The 24299-nt window shown below is 45.4% G+C and overlaps 2 protein-coding genes across 5 annotated transcripts in view; one reads left to right on the plus strand and one right to left on the minus strand.

Moving 5' to 3' along the window:
- TIMM10 (translocase of inner mitochondrial membrane 10) overlaps positions 1-24299 on the plus strand; it is a 238798-nt gene that overhangs the window by 208205 nt on the left and 6294 nt on the right. The gene's annotated exons all lie outside the window — the stretch shown is intronic.
- SMTNL1 (smoothelin like 1) lies at positions 229-17787 on the minus strand. Its single transcript, XM_053398196.1, has 9 exons — positions 17660-17787; positions 10996-11452; positions 9596-9731; positions 8519-8573; positions 7514-7684; positions 5525-5627; positions 3640-3791; positions 1971-2178; positions 229-628 (listed from the first exon to the last, which is right to left on the minus strand). Exons 2-8 carry the CDS (start codon positions 11389-11391, stop codon positions 2034-2036), a joined length of 1158 nt encoding a protein of 385 aa, XP_053254171.1. The 5' UTR covers positions 11392-11452; positions 17660-17787; the 3' UTR covers positions 229-628; positions 1971-2033.

Raw genomic sequence — 24299 nt, forward strand, 5'->3', positions numbered from 1 at the left:
TATTCCTCCCTGGCCACAGTCTCTCATGGGGCTTCCCTCCTAGTAAGCAGGCATCGGATGAGGTTGTGTTTTCCCTGTACGCTGCACAGCTCTAGTGTGCCTTGTGCTTAATATCTTCAAGGAGAGCTGTTCATACTATCTCCTTGGTAACCTCACCATTGATGGATGGGGCTTGAACTGTAGTTTGCTTTTGGGGCGGGCGGGAATCACAGACACTGCCTAGTTGCCTTGGACTTCAAACAGTTGTGCTTTAATGATGCTCGGTAAGGAGAAGTGAGCAAGGTTAAAGAGAAGCACAGCACGGGTTGGAGGAGGACTTGCCAGCATTTGCAGCCAAGAGAATAGTACGTGTAATGGGCAATTTCTGGAGAGACCTCCTTGTTCCACGCCATGCCCGTTTATGACAGAGCCTTTTGGTTCCTTGGAGGCCAGATTGCTGAAGGTGACTAGAAGCACCTACGGGACAGAGTTAACGATCCCTTTCCCCACACATCTCAAAAGCACACAGGCAGAAAGTTTGTGTATAGCAGACTTAGATGCTAGAGCAAAAGCCACTTTGGTTTGATCCAGTGCAGCGCAAAAGAAATGGCAGAATAGAGACCAGGGGACATCCCATGTCGCCTTCTCTCTGAAAAGCAAAAGAAGAAAATCCTGAATCTGAGCCCACTTTAGCCTAAGGGAAGCTGTAATTTCCAGTGCAGAGGAGGAGAATCCAAAATGGTTGGGGGGGCATCTTACCTGCAAATAAGATACAGATGGACCACACCCATAATCTGCACCAAAACCCCCACTGGTTTGTTTGCCCTGGTTGGGTTGGAGGAGGAGACCAGTAGTAGGATTATGGTTAGCAATGTCCCTTGCTTCCACATGTTGCCTGCCACTATCCTGTCACCAGTGCTGCCCGCAATTGCCACTTCACACTCCTATGCTGGGTACCCACTTTCAGCTCATAACCTCCCACTTTAGCCCCTCTTCCCACTAGCCACTGCCAAACCTCCAAAAGCTTCTTGCATGCCAAAACACCTGCCACCATCCCTCTCAGCCAAAACAGCTATCCATCATCACCCAGTCCTGCCACCTTTAATGCCCCTCTCATCCAAATATCCTTTTCTACTGACTAAATACCACCAACCAACATGACACCCTTGGCTGCAGATGTCATATGCTTTGATACCTTTCCTGCTAATGGGGTGTGGGGCTAATTTGAGACATGCAATTGGTGGGTGATCCCTTTGGCTCTACTATACACATCATTTCCAAACTCTAGAGGTGGTTCAGCAAATTGTGTAGCATGAGGTAGGGAGGCCAAAGACCTCACTGGGGAAGTCACAGGATTCGATAAGATAATTCTGTTTGGCAGCCCTGATTTAAACCATGGCTCTGTCTTTGACATCCTTCTTGAGCTTTTTATAACTTACCGCTCTGTAAGGCATGGTATTAATGTTAAAATAAGGTTGCTTCCTTCCAGAAATGTGATAATGACTGAGCCAGTGTCCTGTCCCCCATTTCTACTAGCCATTATATATATATAAAAAGGTAAAGGACCCCCGGATGGTTAAGTCCAGTCAAAGGCGACTATGGGGTGCAGCACTCATCTCGCTTTCAGGCAGAGGGAGCCGGCGTTTGTCCACAGACAGCTTTCCTTGTCATGTGGGCAGCACGACTAAAATGCTTCTGGTGCAACAGAACACCATGACAGAAGCCAGAGCACACAGAAATGCCATTTACCTTCCTGCTGCAGTGGTACCTGTTTATCTACTTGCACTGGCATGCTTTCGAACTGCTTGGTTGGCAGGAGCTGGGACAGAGCAACGGGAGCTCACCCCGTCAAGGGGATTTGAACCGCCGACCTTCTGATCAGCAAGCGCAAGAGGCTTGGTGGTTTAGACCCCAGCACCACCCGCGTCCCCTACTGGCCATTATATTATGCTCTCACTTAGTGAAGAGGTCCTCCATGAAGCCCTTCTCACCTGTTCTGCCGAACCTTCCCTCCAGCTTCCAGTAAGCCTCAAACGCAAGCCTGCCTTCCGTTCTCATTTCTTCTTGGTCTTCACAAGCCCTTTCTGCACCAGACTGCGATAAAGCTCCTGGACGTAGGTGTAGATGCATTTGTTGTCAGGGACACTCATGCGTACCATGTCGGCCACATCCAGAAGCTGGGGACAGTCAGCAAGCTCCCTGGGAAGAGGATGGCAAAGAGCATCCAGATTTAGCTTGGCACCTTTTTCACCTTCACAGATGCTATAGGGAATCTCTTGAACATAACTCTTAAACCAAAAAACAGTGAAGCCGCCCCATCCCTTTGACTTTGGAAAGTTGGCACGGGATCAAAGAGAACTGTGATCTAAAGCGTGTGTGTGTGTGTGTGTGTGTGTGTGTGTGTGTGTGTAACGTGCAGTGCTTTGGGTGCTGAATTCCAACTCCCAACATCCTTGGCTGTGCTGGCTGGGGCTGCTGGTACTGGGAACCCAGCAACACCTGGATGGCAGCAGGTTCCCCACTCATGAAGAAACCATTGGCCATATAATACATTACATGCTAGGGTACAGATGGCGAGACATCCCTATTAGTGCTTTTTGACTCTGGCTTTGTTTACGCCATGTTCCTCAGGCACATGCGGAAGGTGTAAAGAGACCAGAGGTTTTGGACTACAGCTCCCTATGGCTGGCACGGCATGGGAAAAGCTGTCCTACTCCCAAACAAGCCTATTTGCATGCAGAGATCGCCTTCTGAGGCCCTTCTCCAGCTCACCCTGCTTACAGAGGTCAAGAGACAGGAGAAATGGCTTCCTTGAGTATAGCACCCTGTCCCGCCCCCCCCCCCCCATGTTGGTATTTCTTTGGTGCAAAGTTTATTTACCCAAGTGTTGTTGTTGCACTCTGATATTAACCTGTGCTGAAATGTACAACTATTGCTTTGTTGTTTTTTGTTGCTCAGTTGTTTGAAATGGTTTAGCTGTGCTTTGGATTGCTGTTATGCACACATAACTTTTCCTCTGCAGTTTGCAGAGACAAGTCCACTCTTTAAAGCTCCGTGTCTGAGTGCCCCCCCCCCGTTTTTTGCTTTGGCATTTTCCCAGTGAAAGCCAGTTCTTTAAATCTGAATCCAAGCAAACAACAATCTGTGGAAAACACAAATTGCTGTTTGTTGCGCTTCAGCTTTAAAGAGCGGGCTTTTGCAAGGACACAGAGCTTTAAAGTGTGGGCCTGTGCCTAGAAAGAGTAGGGGGGGGGAGGTAAGTGTAGATAAGGCCTAAATGTTGTTACATGCACCAGGCAGAGGTCCTTCTTGGTAGTGGCACCCGCCCTGTGGAACACCCTCCCATCAGATGTCAAGGAAATAAACAACTATCTGACTTTTAGAAGACATCTGAATTCAGCCATATTTAGGAAAATTTTTAATATTTGATATTTTATCGCCTTTTTATTCTGTTGGGAGCTGCTCAGAGTGGCTGGGGGAATTATTATTATTATCAATTTGAAACAGGTACAGTATAAATTTGTTTACATGTTCACTGCAGCAAACAGCAATGCACCCACAATCACCAGGATGTGGGTACGTGGAAGTGTGGCCTGGCTCTTCCACCCAGCCCAACCTGCCCTATGCTTGTGGGGTCTTGGGGTCTGGGAAGGTGCTTACTCTGCAGTGGAGAAGGCCAGAGTGAAGTTCTCTTTGCGGTTTGCTGGGTCAAGTGCAGCGTAGTCAAAAGCATCCGGGAAGAATTTGTGGATGAGAGCGCAGAAGGCCATGCCACTGCTCCAGCTGGAGGAGAAATTCTGGATGTCCACGTGCTGGGGATGAGAAAGAGAAACATAAACGGGGCCCACCTGTCTTCTCTCCTTGGGCTTACACTCAATCTCTACGCCCTGCACCCCAGCAGCTGCAAGAGGTGTTAATTATGATTAGCAGCATATCTGCAGCAGTTTGCTTATTTGTCCATCCCATTTATGTCCCTCTTTACTTCCAATCGTTTCAGGGTCATGTGAATGGAGTTCTTATTTTAAAAAAATCTTTATAACAACCCCGTGATGTAGGTTAGGCACCAAAAGAGCATCAAGACTGAGTGGGAATGGAAACATCCAAACCAACATTCTAGCACTGAACCACACTGCCTCTTTCTGCTTTGAGACTCATGAATACGTATCTGTTTGCGCTGAAGATGTCTGGTATAGCTGTGGTCATGGCATTACCATGTATAATACTGAAATGGTTGGGAAAGGCAGGTTTTCACCACAGTTAAAATACAAATGTGTAGAAGGAACGACTGCTGAATCTGTAATAAACGAAATTACTTGCCTGCTTAGCAAGTATCTAAAGTCAGGAAAAAGACTTGCACGATTGTTAGCGTCTACCAAAGCCCTTTTAAATCCAAACAGCAGCTCAGACTGCTTTTGCTCCTTGATAATCAGTTGTGGGAATATTGCAATTACTGCTTTGAAACAGAAGTTCAGAAGTGACCAAATGGAACTTGAAAGATGCATTACTATTTGCTTTGATGTTTTTTTAAAAAAACCAACAACCTGTGGGTAGAAATCCCACGAATTTGTCATTGTGGCTGGCACCTCTGTGTAGGGAGAATCTCAGGTTTGGTTTATAGGTACATTTTCTCCAACAGTTTGTTCTTGGCAAGATTGCACTGTTCTGGGGTGTGTATTTGTGTGTGAGAGAGTGAGACAAATAGTGCTACTATTTTGAGGAATTACAAAATGTATCTGAGGGTGATAAGCACAGAGTATTAACATAAACCTGAGGTTAGGTTGTGCCTATTTATAACCCACCACAATCTGAAGTGTAGGGAAATGGAAGCAGTTATATAGCCCTTCTAGAACGTTCCAAGTGCTTCATTTTTCATGGACATTTTCTCAATTTCCAGTGAGGTTGCCATGTGAGTCTGTTGCAGCAAACACAAAAAAGAGTCTTTGGGCATCTTTAAGGAATTTATCGGGACAGCAATGTAGCAGTTCATAAAAGCTTGTGCCATAACACATTTGTTAGTCTTTAAAAACGCCACATGACTTGGCTGGATCTGCAGTTTCTCAGCAACAATTCAGACAAGCCTCTATGGTCAGTAGTTTTATGTCAAGGCATTCCAACATGCATTGCAGGGATCGCCAACCTTTTGGATCAATGGGCGCATTTCAAATTTTGAGAGTGCTGTGGGTGCTAGTCATAAAATGACTGGCATGGGGGGCATGGCCTAACACAAAATGAGAGCGACAGCTACCTTTGACAACCTGTTGGGACTGACTGTGGAGATCACACAGTATTGATCACACACTGATGTTGATGCTATCTAATAAGAACAGGGAACATTCCTCTGTACCAGGAAAAAAATACACTAATATTTCACAAGAAATCATCTTATTGTCATATAACAGTTGATCACACACACAAGTTGCATGACCAACACCATCTTCATAAGGGAAATGAGGGTGCCTGCTGCATCCCTGGGGAACAGTGGGGTCATGAGCTGAAGAACCACTTAAGGAGGCATTGAGTTTCACAGTTTATACAGACTCATTACCTCATAGCCACGGGTCTTCGCCCGGCACCACTCCAGCAACATAGTCTTCACTGTGTTGGCACCTCCTGTCTTCTTGATATTGGGGGCAGGACCGGTTGCAGCCCTTTGGGAGGGAAGTAGGGAAATGACCAAAAGAGGGAGAAGATAATGAGTGACTAGAGCCAGAATAAAGACATGCTTCTCAGAAATCCACAGACTATATAGAATTTAACTGATTTGATTTATATTTCCCCATTCTTCTCTACTGGACAGCCTTGGGGGCACAGATCTGCCTCTTTAGGATGAAGTCCTATACTTGAGATGAGTAACCTCAGGCTAGATGAATGAATGCAGGCCTTTGTCTGCTGCCCCCTGGCTACACCCCTCACCATCCCTGCTGCACGCCTTCCTTGAGAGCTTTTGCCTGGCTGGAATGAGCCCTTGAACTCTGATAATGCCTCTTGTTTACCTGGCTGGAGAGGGATATGCATGTACAGAACCTGTTGGCTTCTTTGCTGTTGAAATGTAGCCTACAAGAGCCCCATCCTTTGCTCAACCCACTATTCCCTCCAGCCCCATTTACCCCTGTAACGTGGCACCTGGAATGTTGTCCACACAATAATAAGGTTCCTCGTCTGCGGCCTTTTCTCTAGTTGATTGCTTAGATTCTTATCTATTCACTGATCTGCCCAAGAGAAGCCTCTCTATCCAGGCCAGTTGTAGGTTTGAGGGCCACCCGGGCAACGTGTCTTTTGCTGGGTCCCCTCCTCTCTCTGTGTCCCCTGGCCAGAGACGCCATCTTCTCAAGACAACTGAGGGGGCCCAATGCGACGTCCCGATGCCACATGACGTGCCAGGAGCCAGCGATGCAGCTGAACATCCTCTGAACATTGAGGGGGATCAGCCATCTCAAAAACAAAACAAAACATTGAGGGGCCCAAAACTGCTTTAGCCCCAGAAAAAGCAGGAACAAGAAACAAAAACTTTCTCTGACTGGCCAGAACATGGGAGGTCTTTTTAAAATATATAAATTGGAATGTATAATTGGCTTTATTATTTGTATTATGATGTGGCAAGATTTGGCATTGTATCAACTGGAGTATTATTAATGAAAAATTAATAAAATATCACACACACACACACACACACACACACACACACACACACTGCTTTGGCCCCTAGGAGTTGGTGTGCTTGCCTTTGGCAGGCTTAGCTGGTTGTGGTGGCAGCACTCCAAGCAGTGCTGCACATCTAGGTCTTCTTACAATGCCCCAGAGCAATGCTTGGATGTGGGGAAGCTGTGTGAAATGAAGAGGGTGCCTAGATCCAGCCAGTTGGTGCAGAGGCAAGGAATCAAAAACTGAGTGTGGTTCAGGGCAGCATACAGCAGTGCCAGAATGCTGAGGGCCCTGGCAGTTACCTGAGAAGGACAGGTGGTGGTGCTGGCCCTGCTCTTTCTCTTTAACATGGAACAATCTATTTTGCAATCTCTTACAAAGCTATCTTTTAAAGCTGCCTTCTCTACCTTGTTCGGCTAACCGTGCACCAGAATAAAGAACATGCTATAGTTCGGGCCTCTTTTTTTTAGCTTGCTGTTAACAATTTTAAATATTTTGGCTATTGATTTTAATTATTGCACTGCTTTTATTCTTGTGCTCCTCCTGGAAATGACAGGTGGTAAATGAACATTTTAAAACAGAGAGATTATAAAATAATATCTGGCTGCATACAAATGTGGTACTGTTTGATGAAAAGTGTAAAACAACTGAAGCTGGCCCCCTGTGTACCTTAATTGAAAGCAAGTTCCCTTGAACCTAGTCAATGTTTGTGGGTTTAGGCTTCGTGCCGGCTCCTAAAATGCATTGCACTAGCTAGGAGTTCTGGCAGAAGGAAGCATGCATGCGCTACACAGGAAGTACAAAGGCTGTGGGACAATGAAGAAAGAGAGAGAAAGAGAAAATCAGTGAAGGATTGCAATGGAGGCACCCAGTGGTGCAGTCCCAGGCTTACCCTCCAAACTTATCCATGATGGCCTTGCGGGACTGAGCTCTGGGTGGCATACGAGGCCTTGTCATCTCTCTTCTGTCAAAAGTGGGTCTCTTCTTCTTCTCCTCCTGGGCAGCGGCTGCTCCCTCAGCAGCTGGCAGTTGCTTTTCATCCCCCTTTGGGACTGCTTCAGTGCTGAGAACCAAAAGCAAGTAAACAAACAAGCAAACCCAAGAAGGCTGAGTGGTATTGGATGAGGGCATGGCAGTAGGTAGACCTGTGATCACCTCTCAGTCCAGAACTTCTCAAAATAGGAGTAGGAGGAGGAGAGGCCAAGATGGCGGCCAGGAGAAGGCCCTTCCCTTCACCACTCATGGAAAAGCATCCCCATCAGTCCTGACGAGTGCCACTCTGAGGGAAGGGGGAAATATTACAATGGTAGTGGTCCTCCATGGCAAGAGCGGGAGACCTAGGGTGCTCCAGATGTGGCTGGACCCCCATCAGCCCCAGCCAGCATGACCAGTGGTCAGGGGTGATGGAGTCCAACATCTGGAGGTCTGCAAGTTCCCCATCATTGCTCAGTATAGTTTTTGCTGGCTTAAAATCTCAACTTGGTGCTCTTTGCAGGGCAATGTTTCAATTTCCAGTCCCCAGGCCCAACACACAGGCCTGTGGTGGTGGTCTTTCCCCCTCACACCCCAAATCTCTTGCCCCTTTCCCCAACCATATATCTATCTTTGCTTACAAGGTGTCTGGGTGCATTGCAAAATGCAGTGCTGGTGAGCCCTTAGCAACCTGGCATCTTAATATGCCCAGAGGTACACTATGCATTTCATGGACATTTGTGTGTTGTGGGCCTGTGACTGCCTGGAGCCCGTTAAGTACCTAGCAGCACTCCTCCATGAGGCAACAGTTATTGTTCAGGATCTTTGTCATCACCATCATTGCTGAGCTGTGCTTTCTGTGTAGCAAGGGGTCACACAATACAGCTCTACTAGGCCAGGGTTGCTCTCAGAGACTCTGTCTCACCTGGTGCTGTTCCCCGTGGCAGCTTCAGGGGCAGTTGGGCCTGAAGGAGTGCTTCCTAGATGGAATTACAGAAAGTTATACCTTTAAAAAAATCACACTTGTGTTGAAATGATGTGAGAAATGACATGAGGAGAGGGGGAAACAACACACAGACACCGAACACTTCTCCATCACTGTTCTTGGCATTGCTTTTGCACCCATTCCCAACTTGTGAAATGTGACTGAAGACTGTGAGGGATCCCATGCAGTCAGGCAGGAAATTCCTGTATGTAGGAAGTGAAGCTACTGCTTGCTTTCAGTTATGCCTTCAGAATGATGAGGGCTAGAAACATGCTTTAAATAAAATAAAACTGAGTTTCTCAGGATTCTGTGTCTGTTGCCACATTCCATGTAAGGTACCTTTTCAATCAATAAATCAAGAGTGCCACCTAGAGCTTTAATCTCAAGTGTATTTCGTACTTCCTATTAAATGGGGAACCTTCCCCCCCCCCTTTTTTTTGGCTCCACGGCACAGATTCTTCTCAGGATCAGCCTTGCAGGCCCAATCTGAGAACTGAGTGGGGGCCACACATCTGTCAATCCTGTGATGTCACTGTGATAGTATATAATTGACAGGCAGGCAGGGCAGACCACCTGTCAAAATCCGCTCCGTGGCTTTGCTAAGTATCTTTTGATCCTTTAAAGGAGACAGAGGCTGCTTCAAACAGCACTGCTTCGAACAGGTGGATGGCAGCAGTGGAGAACTGTGACCTTGAATAAGTGGGTGTGGCAGCCGTGGCTCACCTCCCATGCCCAATGAAAAGAACAGGCAAAGGGTTTTAATCTCTGCTCAACAGCTCATGAGAGAATATTAAATCCTGCTGCCTAGACTGTGTGATCCTGCTGGGAATAGGGCAGCACAACCTAGGCAGGATTAAACCCTGTCCTCCCGCCCATCAACTGATGTCACTGGTTATGTCAGCCAATGGGTGTGCTTGGCCTGGTGAAAACAGTCAGGCAGGTCAAGATTGGCTCATAGGCTGCAGGTTCCCCACCTCTGGTTTAAATTTTCAGTGCACTGAATCATATTTTTCTTACCCGTCTCCACGTTTTTGAACTCTGTGGGGCTTTGTGGGCTCTCTTCAGGAGAACTTGGAGAGAATTCTGGCCAGAATTCTTCCTCCTCCTCTGGTTCTGGCGAGAGAGGCTCATCTGAAGTGCTGCCAGTTCGGCCCTACATGAATAAGAGAGAAGGGACAAGCCAAAACACATTTTCAGTGCGGTTATTGTAAGCTCCACTGTCTTGTGGAATAAGGAGTGAACCCAACATTAATCTGGAGTCCAACATCTAGGGCTGGGTGATATATCAATACATCATCCCCAATTGGTTTGAAGTCCACATCGTGATAATGGTTTCATAATATCTGACATAATTTCATTATATTTTACATGGCGATAAACTGTGAATCACAGTGTCTGCATGCTATGTATAAAGACATTGTGATGTGAGGAAAACTAAGAAGCCGATCGTCACTTCTCTCATGATTCCTGTTGCCCCTGTTCTTCTGTACTATAAAATAACAGTTGTAACAATATGTTAACAGTAAGTAAAAGTATATCAGTTTTAGACCCCCTATCAGGAGCAGTTGCCAGGACATTACCCCATTCGCTTCTGCATAGTTCCATCCTTATTTCAGACATTGTGATATATCGGTATATTGTGGTGTTTAGTCGATGATATATTACAGTGTTGAAAACCAGGTATCACCCAGCACCACCAACAACCAATTGTAAGCTGCCTTGGGGCCATATGCGATAAGACAGAATGAAAACCTTATAAATAAGCCAAGCCCTGTGGATAGTCTCCACGAATTGTAGGGTGAGACATTTACCTGTCACCTTGTTCACCATTCCCAGAGCATATCTATGTTATTTCCTGCACCCTCAGTGTTTCCCAGAAACTATTTTGAAACCTGGTGCCTTAGCTTTGCAAAGGAGCCACTTACACATGGAGACAGAAACGAGTGGCTGACACAATTGTATGTGCATAAATTCCTCCTAAAATCAGTCTCGTTCATCTTCTGTTTTTCTTTCTGGCTCAGACGGCTGGTCCAGCCCCCTGGCAGTTGCATGGCCTGCTTTGCTTTTGTGTCCGGCCACTGCCGGGGTGGGGGACCAGCCAGAAATCCCATAGACACCACCTTGAGTTCCAATATGGGGTTCAAGGCAGCATATAAAGCTACTAGCTAACTATTGGGAGTAATGTGTTAATGGAAATGCAAAAGGTCTCACGGAACCTTAAAGACAAAGAGGTGCAATAGACCTACACAGAATTGGGGTGGTGGCTGGGGCTGATGGGAGTTGTAGTCCAAAACATCTGGAGCAGTGAAGGCTGCTATAAAGGAAAGAAACTAACATAGAAGCTAAAAGAGAGCAAGAGAAGCCAGCCAGGGGAATGAGATGCACAAGACAGGGAGTGAAACGCACTCTGTTCCCACCTCTGCGCTGGAAGTGCTGGTGTTTCTCTCCAAAGCATCAGCTTTTGCTCCTTTCTCTTCCTGCCGTTCTTCTGGTGTTCCAGAAACCTCAGCTTCTTCCTTGGGCTCTGCTCCAGATACACCCACGGCCACTCTATCCTCAGAGGCTGCCTGGTTGGTTTCTCCGGCTTCCTCTGCTTTCTCTTTGGTCTCAGATCCCAGCATCTCCTCGGCCCCCGAAGCCTTTCCTGCAGGCTCATTCTCATCCTTGGTCTCCTTCCCAGCAGCAGCCTCTGTTTTCCCAGCCTCACTCTCTCCATGAGCCTCAACCTGAGCATCTCCTGACTCGCTCTGGTGCTCCAGTTCATTGATCTGCTGGCTCTCCACCTGCTGCTCCTTGGTGCCTTCGGCCTCCATGGTGTCAAGTTCCTCTGGCTGCTTCAGTGGAGAATGAAGCTGGCCTCTTCCAGCTCCAGTTCTGGAAATTCACAGGGCAAGGGACAAAACGTGAAAATCAGAGGGCGAAAATGTGTCATTCTTTGATACCAACTGTTGCAACTATTAGGGCAGGCAGACGGTATACATTTCACGCATATCCGGAGCACATTTAAAGTGCACGACTTCCCCCAAAGAATCCTGGGAACTGTAGTTTGTTAAAGGTGCTGGGAATGGTAGTTCTCTACAGGTCCCAGGATTCTTGGGGCGGGGGGCGGCGGGAGTCATGCACTTTAAATGTTTGTTGAATATGCTTTAAATGTATAGCAAGGATCTGCCCTTCGCAATCCCCCAGGTACATAGTTAACACTTGACTTCTCTTCGCTTGATAACCGGCAGCTACATGAGCGACTCCATTGAAAAGCACTGGATTTTTGAGGCATTGTGACAAATCTATCTATGGTGGCCTATTCACACATGCAAGTAATCTGTGTCTGTGGCAGTCATCCTGTGATCAGCATACATTAAAGTTACCAGACGTCCCCGGGGACAGTCCCCAAATTTACAAACCAGTCCCCATACAAAATCCATTGAAATTGAAAAGTGTCCCAGGACTCATTGAAAAAAATCTGGTAACCTTAGCATACATGTGTGAGGTGGCCCATAGAAGAGGGGTGGCCCTCCAGTTGTCATGGGACTCCAATTCCCATCAGCCCTAGCCAGCATAGCAAATGTCTAGGAATGATGGGAGCTGTAGTCCAGCAAATACCTGGAAAGCTACGGATTCCCCCATCCCTGCTATACTACACCTTTTGGAATACAAATACTTCCTTCTCAAGTTTCACCAAGAATTCCACCAGCAGTACTGGAGGGGCGGGGGAGAGTAAAAGGGATGCCCTCTGCTGGGTGTATGTTATAAATAGTCTTTAAGAGCTTTGGAAATATTAAGCTACACAGCAGGAGCCCAGCCAGGCCAGGGGTCTTGCTGTGTGTGATATAACTATGTGAGAAGGTAATTACACTCGAGGCAGTGAACATAGATTCTTGTTTCATGCATGGTGCTGCTTTAAATGTCTCTGTCGCTCAAGGAAATGGTGTGACTGCGCCATCCCCACAATGTGGTAGACAATAATTTTCAGCCAGAAGGTAATATAGAATACTTGGGTGTTTTAGAATAGCATCTGGATAATCTTCTTGCTTCACATATTCCAGTGAATGGTGCATGCATTGATGTGAATCAACCTGTGTCTAAGTAAAGGAAGCAGCCTAGCTTATAGTTCAGGAATCCGGTGGGCTCATAAGTATGGCTTGGCGTAGATCCTGCCCAACATGTGTCCTAATCCAGCTTCTTTCTACGGAGACAGGCAGAGCTACGCAGAAGGCTAAATTAGTCACGAGAATCCCTGGCAAGCCTTGCACCAGGACTGGGCCAATACGTGTTGCTGCCCAAGGTGGAGCAGCAAATGGTGAGCCCTCGCCTCAAGTTGAGGTACATAATAGTCTCAAAAGCTGGATGAGTTATTTTGAGTGGCTGGGGAAACTCAGCCAGATGGGTGGGGTATAAATAATAAATTATTATTGTTGTTGTTGTTGTTGAGCATGTGGGGCAGCAAATCCTCTGAGCACCCCTCCCAGGCAGAAAATATATTACAATAAATTAAGTAACTAAAAATGTGCTGTCCATTCATAATAACAACCCAAATCAGCTGCCTCAGGTAGCCACCTCACACTTTGGTCAGCCCTGCAAAACAGCAGCCACCTATCTGAAGCAGAACTTCATAGATCCTTTAAGGCGAGGAGGCAGGGGTAAGCCCCTACCCACTCCTTCCTTGTCACTTAGTAAATCATCTTTAAATAAAACCTGCTGACAAACGCCAGGAGCAGCCAGTGATTCAGGGATGTAACGTGCAAGAGGCAATTATAGGGAGAAGGGGCAGGTGAGCTGCGCTGTCACCTGCTAAAAATAACCCTCTGACATTTTCAGATACAGTCAAGAGGTCAGGATGCCCAGAACATCTGAGCAAAGAGCTGCTCAGTCTTCCTAAGGCAATGATCCTACATGTTCTTACCCAGGAATAAGTCCCATTGAACTCTGTGGGACTTGGGATTATGTATTTATTCATTACATATCCCATCTCTCCTCCAGGAAGCTCAAGGTGGTCCATATACCCCTCCCCATTTTATCCTCACAACAACCCTGTGAAGTAGGCAAGGCTGAGATTGAACGAGTGACTGGCCCAAAGTCACCCAGGGAGCTTCACAGCCGAGTGGGGATTTGAACCCTGGTCTCCCAGGTCCTAGTCCAACACCATTATACCACTAAGCACTATTCGTTTGTAGGATTGCATTGAAAATGAACGGGCTCTTTCAGTTAAGGAGGCCACACATTCTTATCACTCTTTTGTAGCTCTTGTGCCATCTTACAGTGCTGTTAAGGAACCATGTTTGGGGTTTGTGTTTGGAGGGGAGGGGAAGGGAGGGAGGGGAGGGGGTTCGATTGAAGTAATGGATGTTAAGGTAAGGGAGCGGGGAGCTGAAGGAAGTACTAAATGGCAGTTGGGGTATGGGTGGGAATATTGACATTAAGTGTGTGTGTGAGTATGGATGGAATTACCTTAGGTGGCTGGGAATGCATTTAGATTGCTGGGTTGAATCACATTCACCCCAGACTTCAGTTTACTGACAATTTGTTTTCATCACTCCTCAAATAAACACTCTTGTCATTAACGCTGCTTCGTTGTCAGAGCAGCCCACGCTTAAAGGGTTTGAACACCGACCCCAGTTCTTAACGCTTCTGCAGTGCTGTTAGCACAGTAAGGCCTGTCAGAGCCCTATGCAGAGAGAGACCCTAGGAAGCATTCTGACACCTTCAGAGAAGGAAGCTCTTATACAGGAAACGAGGACTAGAGGGGAAAGGCAGCTCTGCTGCCAGCTAAGACTGTGCAATTTACCCAATAAAGCTGTATTGGCAGCTTCAGTATCAAGACATCTGAGCAGTTATGCAGAAGCAATCGCCTGCACCCCTCCAGCCCTTCCTGGCCAGCCCCTGCTGTGATCTCATGTCCCTACAAATGTCCCTCAATCTTATCCTCACCCACCGATTGCTATTCCATTCTTAGATTTCCCACAGGCACCTACACAATTCATTGGCACCCTAAATTCTCACACTATGGCAGCTTAGGAAGCTGCCTTATATTGAATCAGATCATTGGCCAACCTAGCTTAGTGTTGTTGACACTGACTGTAAGTGACTCTTCGGGATTTCAGACTGGGATCTGCCAGTCCTGCCGGGTGATGCCAGGGATCGAACCTGGGACCTTGTGCAGGATCCCAGCAAAACACCTAAGGGGGTGGAACAACTCATCCATGAAGAAAGCTGACGACATTTGGGGCTTTTGGGCTTACAGAAAAGGTGAGTAACATGAACAGTGCAAAAAAGTGGACAGAGAAACGTTTCTCTCTCTCATAACACTAGCACCTGGATGTTGTGAGATTCAGGATAGACAAAGAAAGTACATCTTCCCACAGTTCATTGTTAAAACTATAGGCATCACACAATAGACAGTGATGGCCACTTTCTATCCTTGCTTTGTCTGAAATTGTTTGGTGTTCTTCAGACATGGAAATCTGCTGAACTAGACCGACTGTGAATACTACACAAGCATTCTTTTCTGCTCAGGGGTGCTCAGTGGTGGCATGACTGAGTGATGGGAGCAACTTTGGGTTCACTGAAGAAAGGAACCCTTCAACTAGTATGGCTGACCAGTCACAATGCATACGAAGGTTTTCCTAGAATTGAAGGAAATAGAACTGTTAGCTGTTGTTTGAGCTGACTAATGGATAATGGGGTGAGCTCAGGAATTATGGGGCTCTGCATCAATTTTGCCTTGAATTTTGCCTCAGCTGTTTTCCCAATCTGTAAAGCTGGAAATAAACCAGTCTTCACAGAGACCCTCCTAAAACTCCTTCCATCAAATTAAACTGCTCGTTAGAAATAAAGGAAGATCCCTTACACCAGTCAAACCAATGGTCTTCCAAGGTTTTAGACAGAGGTCTTTTCCAGCTCTTCCTGGAGTCGAGTGACTAGATGAAAAAGAAGCCAGGGGAATAGTAGTGTGAAAGAGGAAATTTCTGTAACTGTACCTGCTGAATTCCCTCTTTTTCGCCTGGGAAGCCTAACCAGGAGATTCTGGGAGTTAAACCTGGGACTTTTCACACATAATACATTTGACCTACCACTGAGCAACAGGCATTCCCCAATTCACAGACTGCCCTGGATGCTCAGGAAGCAAGGGAGCAAAGTTTGACGTGGCCTTTGGCCATTGGCCATAAAAGGAAGCCTCTTTGGTTTTGCCTCGTTCACGGTCTGCCTCTGCAATCATAGGCAGCATCATTCTGGGTACCAGTGGCTGGAAACCATGACGGGGGGGACGGAACAGTGCTGTTATGCTTATATCCTGCTTGTAGGCTCTGGTTGGCCACTGTGAGGACAGGATGCTGGACTAGTTGGGCCATGGGCCTGATCCAGCAGGGCTCTTCTTATGTTCATAACCAGATTGAGCCCAAGGAGCTTTGGCATCTCTGCTCATCTTTCCCCTGAGAATATAGGTGCACAAAGGTGGTGGGTGATTGTACGTCTTCCAAGATTTTGAAATGGATTATTGGAGGCATAAGAAAACTAGTTGGCCCATTGAGATTTATTCAAACTCAGCTCCTTGTACTACCAGATAGTTGGAGGCAGATCATGAAGGCTGAATTATACGCACTTTCCTGAGGGTAAGCCCCATTGAATACAGTGGGAGGGTGTTTCCAAACAGGGTTTATTGTGGGATCACTGTTCTTCACGCATACAAGGTCTTAGCAGCCAGTTTGTTGCCATTAAAACGCCAGCCTATATCTCCCATTTCATCTGAAGTTACCTCTCCCAGGGAAAAGCTGGTAAATAAATAAATAAAAACCCAACAACCCGAAACCCCAGCTCTGTTGCCAATATCCCATTTGCAGTATCTCAGTGTCTCGTTTGCAAATTAAGCCTCTGTCTGGAAGCAGGCTGTCTCCAAGTACCTTACTTCCCAATACATACAAATAATGATAATGGAATTTTCTTGGCTTGCCAGCATATGTGCATTTGGAATCAAATAATGGTTTAGGGCACTGTGGCCAATATGTTTAAACCAGAGCCACTCACCAAAAGCCCTCTCCTGAGAGCCAGCTCCCCCCAGCCTCATCCAACACTGCCAATGGTCAAGGATGATGGGAGTTGAGGGTGGGGCAACAATGACTGTCAGGCCCCATATTGGCTACCCCTGCTTGAACCCACTGTGCAACAGCCAGAAATCCAGCAGGTACAGTATTGCACATCACTGCATCTTTCCACCAGAAACCACTTTCAACTGTGACAGGCAAAAATTCAGAAGGCGAAGAAACAGAACCTTTGCCCATAAAATATGAGACAACTCTAATATTCATAATTTAGGGAAACCTACCCAGTCTTTCATTGACTCCCAATTTAAGACAAAGCACTGAAGACAACAGGGTTTAAAAGAGCATCATAAAAGCAATCTGTAGAAGTGTCGTAATGTTCAGATTGTGGGACTGTGAACTGGGAGATCAGGGTTCAAATCGCCACTCAGCCAGTCACCATCTCTTAACCTAACCTGCCTCACAGGGTTGTTGTGAAGGTGAAATGGGGTGTGGGGAGAACCATGTACACCACCTTGAGCTCCTTGGAAGAAGCAGGTGGTGTGGACGTTAAATAAATAAAGAGGAGCAGTAGAGGTAAAAATAGGTTATATTAAAAAGCCTACAGACATAGAAAGGTCTTTGGCAACCAAATAGCATCAGCATACACACCAGGTAAGACTCTTTTTGGGAGTCTATTCCAGTGAGGGAGTTACCGCTGAAAAGGCCCCTTCCATATTGCAGAGATGCTAGTAGTCCCACACAGCCTCATCTGTAGCCCAACTTTGTCTCACTTTTTGTGGCTGTTTCTGCTCCTTGGGCCCTGAATGAACAGGAGAGCAATGCACAGGGTGGACTTTCCTTCCACCTCTATCATTCTCTCTTGAGTGTCCAGGAGCTGTACTTGGGACCTGACTATGGCTCCAGAGCTACCATTTGGCCATCCTGACATGTTTGCAGAATGAACACTTATCTAGACACATGCACACAAACAGTTCTTTCCGAGTACTGAACCCCTGCAGTGGGCTGCTGGGAAAAGAGGGGGCTTTGGAAATGAGGTTGCACCTACCAAGCGGCTGGTCTTCTGCTCAGTCTCTCCCTTGCTCTCTCCTTCTCCTGCTTCCTCCTCCTGGCCTCCTCTCAGCCTCTCTTCCCCCCTCCACTGTGCATGCTGTGCCTTTTCTCATTGTTTACTACTCTGTTGATACACCCACCCTCCCTACTGTGATGGGTAACTGGACGCTCCTATTTTTATCAGGAAGCCAACAGGTGCCTCTTTCAATCACAGCTCCCACTTCTCAGAAGGGGCAGATGGAGCCAGGGCAAGGTAAAGAGAAATCAGTTCTCCCAGCAGCCTCTGAGCAACTCCGGTCTTGGTGAAGAGAACCACAGGAAACATTTTTCTCCCCTATAGAGGAGAGTGCTGTCTAGCAAAATGTCCGCAAGAGACCCGATGCCTTGAGGCATTGCCCACGTAGAGGTACATTGGGAACGAGATGTATTTCATTGGTGGCAAAAGTCCTGGAGCTCTTAGCAACAGGGCTACACTTTATGAAGCACGAGGCATTTAGATGAAAGGCGGAAGAGAGGGATTCAGAGACCACTCAGATGAAAAGAAATGGAGCCGGCAGAAAAGAAGGAAACAATACTTTGAAGAGAGCACGCATGAACAAATGAGAATCAGGAAGACCAACATTTTTAATAAGGAATGGGGAAAATTTATAACTTATCTTAAAGACAATTGTAAACAGTTAAAATCATTAGTAGGATTAATGGTATAGTTTAATGGTGAATTTTGGATACAATGGAGTGATAAAAGATTTGGATTATTATAAAAGATGCAGGAACAAATGATTAACAGTAGGAAGTCCAAGAGATTCCTTGGAATCTTGTTTTTATGTTGTATGTTGGATATGTGACTATAAAATTTTAATCTGAAAAACCAAATAAATAAATTTCTAATTTTCTAATTCCTTTTTTTAAAAAAGTTGCAATGCACTGGCTGAAAATAGGGTTGAAATTTGTACCCATGCTGTCAAAACCTAAATACCGTACTTTTTGCTCCATAAGACTCACTTTTTCCCTCCTAAAAAGTAAGGGGAAATGTGTGTGCGTCTTATGGAGCGAATGCAGGCTGCGCAGCTATCACAGAAGCCAGAACAGCAAGAGGGATTGCTGCTTTCACTGCGCAGCGATCCCTCTTGCTGTTCTGGCTTCTGAGATTCAGAATATTTTTTTTCTTGTTTTCCTCTTGTGGTCTGGTGCATCTTATAGAGCGAAAAATACGGTAAATAAGAACAGAAATCTGGGTTCTGTTTTCATATCTGGGCCTGGAAGGCTGGAACAGGGTGCTTCTTTATGCCCCATTTTCCCACTCTCTGACACCTTATTATATTGTTCCCACAGCAAGGCCCTAGGACTGTCTCTATCCTGGGAAGGTGAGGAAATTCTACAGGAGCAGAATGTTTGGAGGCAAGCTGAGATATAGCAGCTTCATAAAGGCACATTTCCATCCTTGAGATGGGGTGAGACTTGTATAGGTCCTAAACTGGCTGGGCACAAGACAACAGTATTTTGCTGTGATATGAGAGCAAAGCAGCCATCTGCTGAAATGGCTGTGTAGCATGTGGGATGTTGGAAGCACCCACTCTTCTAAGGCAAGCAAGCCTTGTGGTCTGAACCTACCCCCCCAAAAAAGCTGGTCAGAAATGCCACTGAATTAAACAGAATTTAATGACTAGCAAATTTATTTAGGGTTGCAACCTTATTTCCATAAAGGGACAGATTATACAGCTAGTACTTAACCATATAGAAAATTTACTAATAGCCTAGGGACAAGACCCCAAAGCATGTTAATATTCTGACCTGAGCAGTCCCTAGGAATAGAATCCCAGTCTGTGTCGGTCCAGCTTCCTCTGGGAAAGATCTTCCTCAATGACAGAGACCTAAATAATGTTTCGCTGGCAACACAAGCTACACAAATATTGTCACTGTCCTTTTTTGCATCTTTCACAGCCTGACGGAGCACGTTTCCTATAAACATTGCTATAGGAACTAAACTGCGATAGTTCTCAGTTGGGAGAAACCCATGGTTCGAATGCCTTGTTTGCCAAGGACTTTATCCTTTCTAAGCCTGTTTTAAAATGTCTTCCTAGGGTGACAGTGAAAACCTGGTGAAAACTATGGGATTAACCTCTTCATCACAAAACCCACTCAATCCACTCAAGTAAACACTCTTCCCACCACATCTTTTCATTTCTGAAGCAGCTCTGACCTCTTGTGGCCAAATAGAGACTGAATGGGTCCCTTAACCAGGGTTGTAACAGGAGCAGGAAGGGGTGTGTGTATAGTGAGAAGGAAGAATTGGACCGGGCTTCAAAGAGCAGACAGTCCTACATTTAAATATCACATGGCCCTTTGTAACCTGCAATAGGACTGGCAGATTTGGTAGTGTATTATGAAGCGTTTTGTTTTATCCTGGTTCACAAACTGTGTTTGTGAGTGTATGATATGTCTGGGAAATCTGTCAGGGCAGAAGAAGACTCACTTGTGACCAGTGCTATATATCCAATAGCTAATAAAGGCACAGGAGAATCGTACAAGACAGATGGTGGACACACAGAGGTGGTCCTGACCATCTTCCCCCCAATCATGTTCTTTTTACTGGTCTTTCTGACGCCTTGAGGCTTCCCACTGCTGATCCAAGTTACCACCCTAGTGGTAAAATGACCCAGTGGTTAGAAAAGTTGTTCATGTTCTGTCTGACTGATTTGCTGTGTGATTAGGCCTCTTCCCTTTTCCACCATGCCTGTTTGTTTTCCTAAGTACTGTAAATGGAGAGTAACCAAAGTGATCGAGAAGGAGCGTCCCATCAAGGCAGGAGACATTGTTGGCTCATGGCAGAAGTTGCTTTATTCACTGCTTGCATAACAAGGCTACACAAGGGTGGGTTCAAATTTGTTTCAAAACATAAAAAGAACCAAACTGCTGCATGGCTAAATATAACCATGTAGCAAAGAGTTAACTCCTGCCAAATTGTTGAAAAATGCCTCAAGAAACATCACCGCTTGCACTGCTTTGGCCCCCAAGCAGACAAGAGTCCAAGGAGCTGGAAAGAAAACTGAGCCAATTTGTCACTTGGGTGTCAAAATTCAGCCTGATGAAAATAGCTCTAGTGACACACTTCATACAATTCACCTAAAAGCTTGGCAGCTGTCGGCGCTCAAATCTCACTGCAAGCCATGAATGGAAATAAATGACTGCAATTTGCCCAATCTAGATTTCCCAGCTCAGTGGAGCAGGCTTCCATGTTACAACTGTGTCATCTGAAAATGGCCAGAAATCATTTGAAAGCAAGTGTGAATTCAACCCACAATTGCAAAGAATGTCATCAGAGTTCCACACCACTTTCACTATTAATGGCTGTCCTGTTTAAGTCAGTTAAGCCAATGATGTAAATATGTCCTCAGGTGAGCAACCAAGTACAGTACAGGTCTTTTTCTGAATGCATAGGGTTCAGGTCTTTGGCAATGGTATACTTATGATGAGATAAATATGAACCCTGGGATAACATCATTGTTTCCTTCTTTGTGCCATCATGTATTGTGGTGAATGTCAAGGGGTGGGTGGAAATCTAAGGACTACAATGTGTTTCAGGTTTGTCTTGCATTGTATGGTCTCTAAGGTTTGCATCACTTCTGCATCTGATTCTCGAAACTGCTACTGAATTAGAAATGAATATTAGCTTATCCTGTAGCAAAAATGGCTGTCTTGTTGCATTACCACAGTGCTTTATTTTCTTCAAACCTTGTCAACAGAGTTTTTGCCAGGCTTGTGTGGTCACAGAGTGTGCTGCACATAAATACTTTCAACGCAAAAGAGAAAGGCAAAAAAGAAATGAGTCATGTAGCATCTAAAACACTAACAAGTATATTATGGCATAAGATTTCAGTAACCTGGATCCATTTCATCAAATGCATGAAATTATATTCTCTGCTAGCAGATTACATACAGTATATATGTAGACATGTGGGTGCAAAGGAAACAAATATTTGTTTTATTTATTTAATTTTTTCTAACTTATTACAGTGGTACCTCGGGTTACATACGCTTCAGGTTACAGACTCCGCTAACCCAGAAATAGCACCTCGGGTTAAGAACTTTGCTTCAGGATGAGAACAGAAATCATGCTCTGGTGGCACGGTGGCAGCAGGAGGCCCCATTAGCTAAAGTGGTGTTTCAGGTTAAGAACAGACTTCCGGAATGAATTAAGTACTTAACCCAAGGTACCACTGTACTTTTATATACCACCTTTTTTCTTCCAAGTTGCTCAAGGTGGTGTACATGGTTCTCCTTCTCCCCATTTCATCCTCACCCTGTGAGGTAGGTTAGGCTAAGAGATGGTGACTGGCCCAAGGTCACCCTGTGAGCTTCAGTTACACACAAAGCAACAAAGCTAGACTCTAGCTGCAACTCATATAAACAAGGTGAACTGCCTTGTACCAAGTCAGACTATTTGTCCACCTACTTCTGTATAGTCTACTAGGATTGGCTGCTACACCATCTGCTACTACAGAGTCTTTTAACAGGATCCAGGGACTGAACCTGGGACGTTTTGTGTGTAAAGGAAGTGCTGTACCATGGAGCAGTGGCTCCATCCCAAATCATCTTGTTTGTATGACATCAATTTTTGTTTCAGCCAGAATACGAACAGCAAGAAGCAGGAGCAATCTAGCTGAGTCTACACATAACAACCTTGGTGGTTAAATATGGATCTAACACACCATTTTTGTCCCCAGACTGTTTTTGTGTCATTTTATGTTTTACAGGGGTCATTTGCCCCTTTCAGGGCAGTGTATTGAGAACTGGGCAAACACAGCTTCTGTCTGTGCCCACCTCATTTCCCATTGCAGAAATACATCAGCCACAAGCCAAATCAAATTTTATCCAGCACTGACTGACAGCAAACTCGGAATGCGGAGAAGCATCTAGCCTCAGAAAGTAATTGTGCAGACAGTCTGTCCTCTCTAGGCTGTCTCGTTACAGGTTCAGAAAAGCACAGCAAGGGCTCTTCATAAAAGGATGAATCTGCAGAGAGCTCCAGCTCAGTTAAGCAGCAGGGCATAAGCTACATCAGAGCCAGGAGTCCAGGGTAAAGTTTTAAAGTCTCAAAATTAATAGCATTTCCCCAGACATTATGACTCATATTTTCAGATTTCAAAGCCCTGGGTTTGTTTTTCATGCAGACAAGTCATTAGGTTTGCCCTAGGCCTGAGAAGGCAGTGTCCAACCAGAACTTTGAGGTATAGTTGGTACATTTGAGTTGGAATATAGATTTTCCTGTTTTCCTTCAAAGTCATATGTTCTGTTTCTACTTTAATATGGCTGCTGATCTTTTTCTTCCTTCTAACACCATCAGGACAGAATACTGTACATAAAAGGCTGATAAACAAATAACCTTTTCTGACTGTACTGGCTTGCTCCTTTTTGGCCCAGTATCACCAAGTATTTGAGCATTTTCCTGTCATGCCTTCAGTGACTTAATACCTGCCACACTCCTTCTGTCCTTTTTCAGGGGATTGTCACACAGATGCCCCCAGGGATTTTTGTTAGGCAATCATGAATTTTGGGCATGCTTCCAGAAATCTGTAGGAGAGTAAGAACATCTACTTGCACTTGATAAAAGAAATGGAAAGGTTTAGGATGGTTCTGTTTCCAAAGGTGTCAGCTTTTGAATATAGCTTTTTCTTTAAGCCTGCATATAAGATCAGTGAAACTATGTGACTGATTCCTTAATTGTCCAGGTCAGATATTAAAAGCTTGCTTCAGGAGCTGACCAAACAAAAAACAAACAAAAGCACGTCTAACTGTTACATGTTATATAACCTTTTACAAATGTTTGCTTTCTGAGAAGTCTTGTTGTTCAATGTAGTAGGCAGCACACAGCACAAGCCTGTGCATATTTACTCGGAAGTAAGACTACTAAATCTAAAGGGCCATAATCAAATAAATATTCATACAATCACAGCCTTTAAAGCTCCTGGAATATGAAAAGAACTTACTGCATTCCTATTTCAGATAGAAATAAACATGCAATTCCGTTTTAGAAAGTAATCTGTTGAAAATCCATTTGTACTTACAACTGCCCAAGAGTCTATTATTATTTTCCAGCTTGGTAAACAACAGCAAGTTCGGTGGGTCTACTCTAAGTAAAACTGAGTACCACCCGTGGAGTATTTAAATAAGCAAATCAAACTGTTTCCGCTCTCCTTTTGATCAGTTATCAAACAAATGTTTGAAAGGCAGCATATTTAATTCATCTTATAATTCGTTGCTGTAATGAATTATGAAATAGCGTGTGTGTGTGTGTTGCACGTTTCAGCTTTTGCTGGATTTCATAAAAAATAAACACATAAAGAAGTGGAGGGAAAACCCCTCCTGTGAACTGCTGCGTCTTCTTGTTGCCTTGCAATCCTCCATGCATTTTTATTTGCAACCCCTCTCCCCTTCGGCCTGCGTTTCCAGACAAAGGCAGACAAGAAACGCACTAAATAATACACAAGGTAAATAATGCAGGCATGAGGCAAGAAGCCCCTCCGCGGTGGGCGATGACGTAGCCGCTTCTCATCCATTGACAGCGCAACTGAGGAAATCCCGCCTCTTTCCCAACGTCCATCACCCCCTCCTGAACTCTATGGCAACACCGGCCA

Source organism: Podarcis raffonei, chromosome 1 (assembly GCF_027172205.1).
Source record: "Podarcis raffonei isolate rPodRaf1 chromosome 1, rPodRaf1.pri, whole genome shotgun sequence".
Taxonomy (NCBI): Eukaryota; Metazoa; Chordata; class Lepidosauria; order Squamata; family Lacertidae; genus Podarcis; species Podarcis raffonei.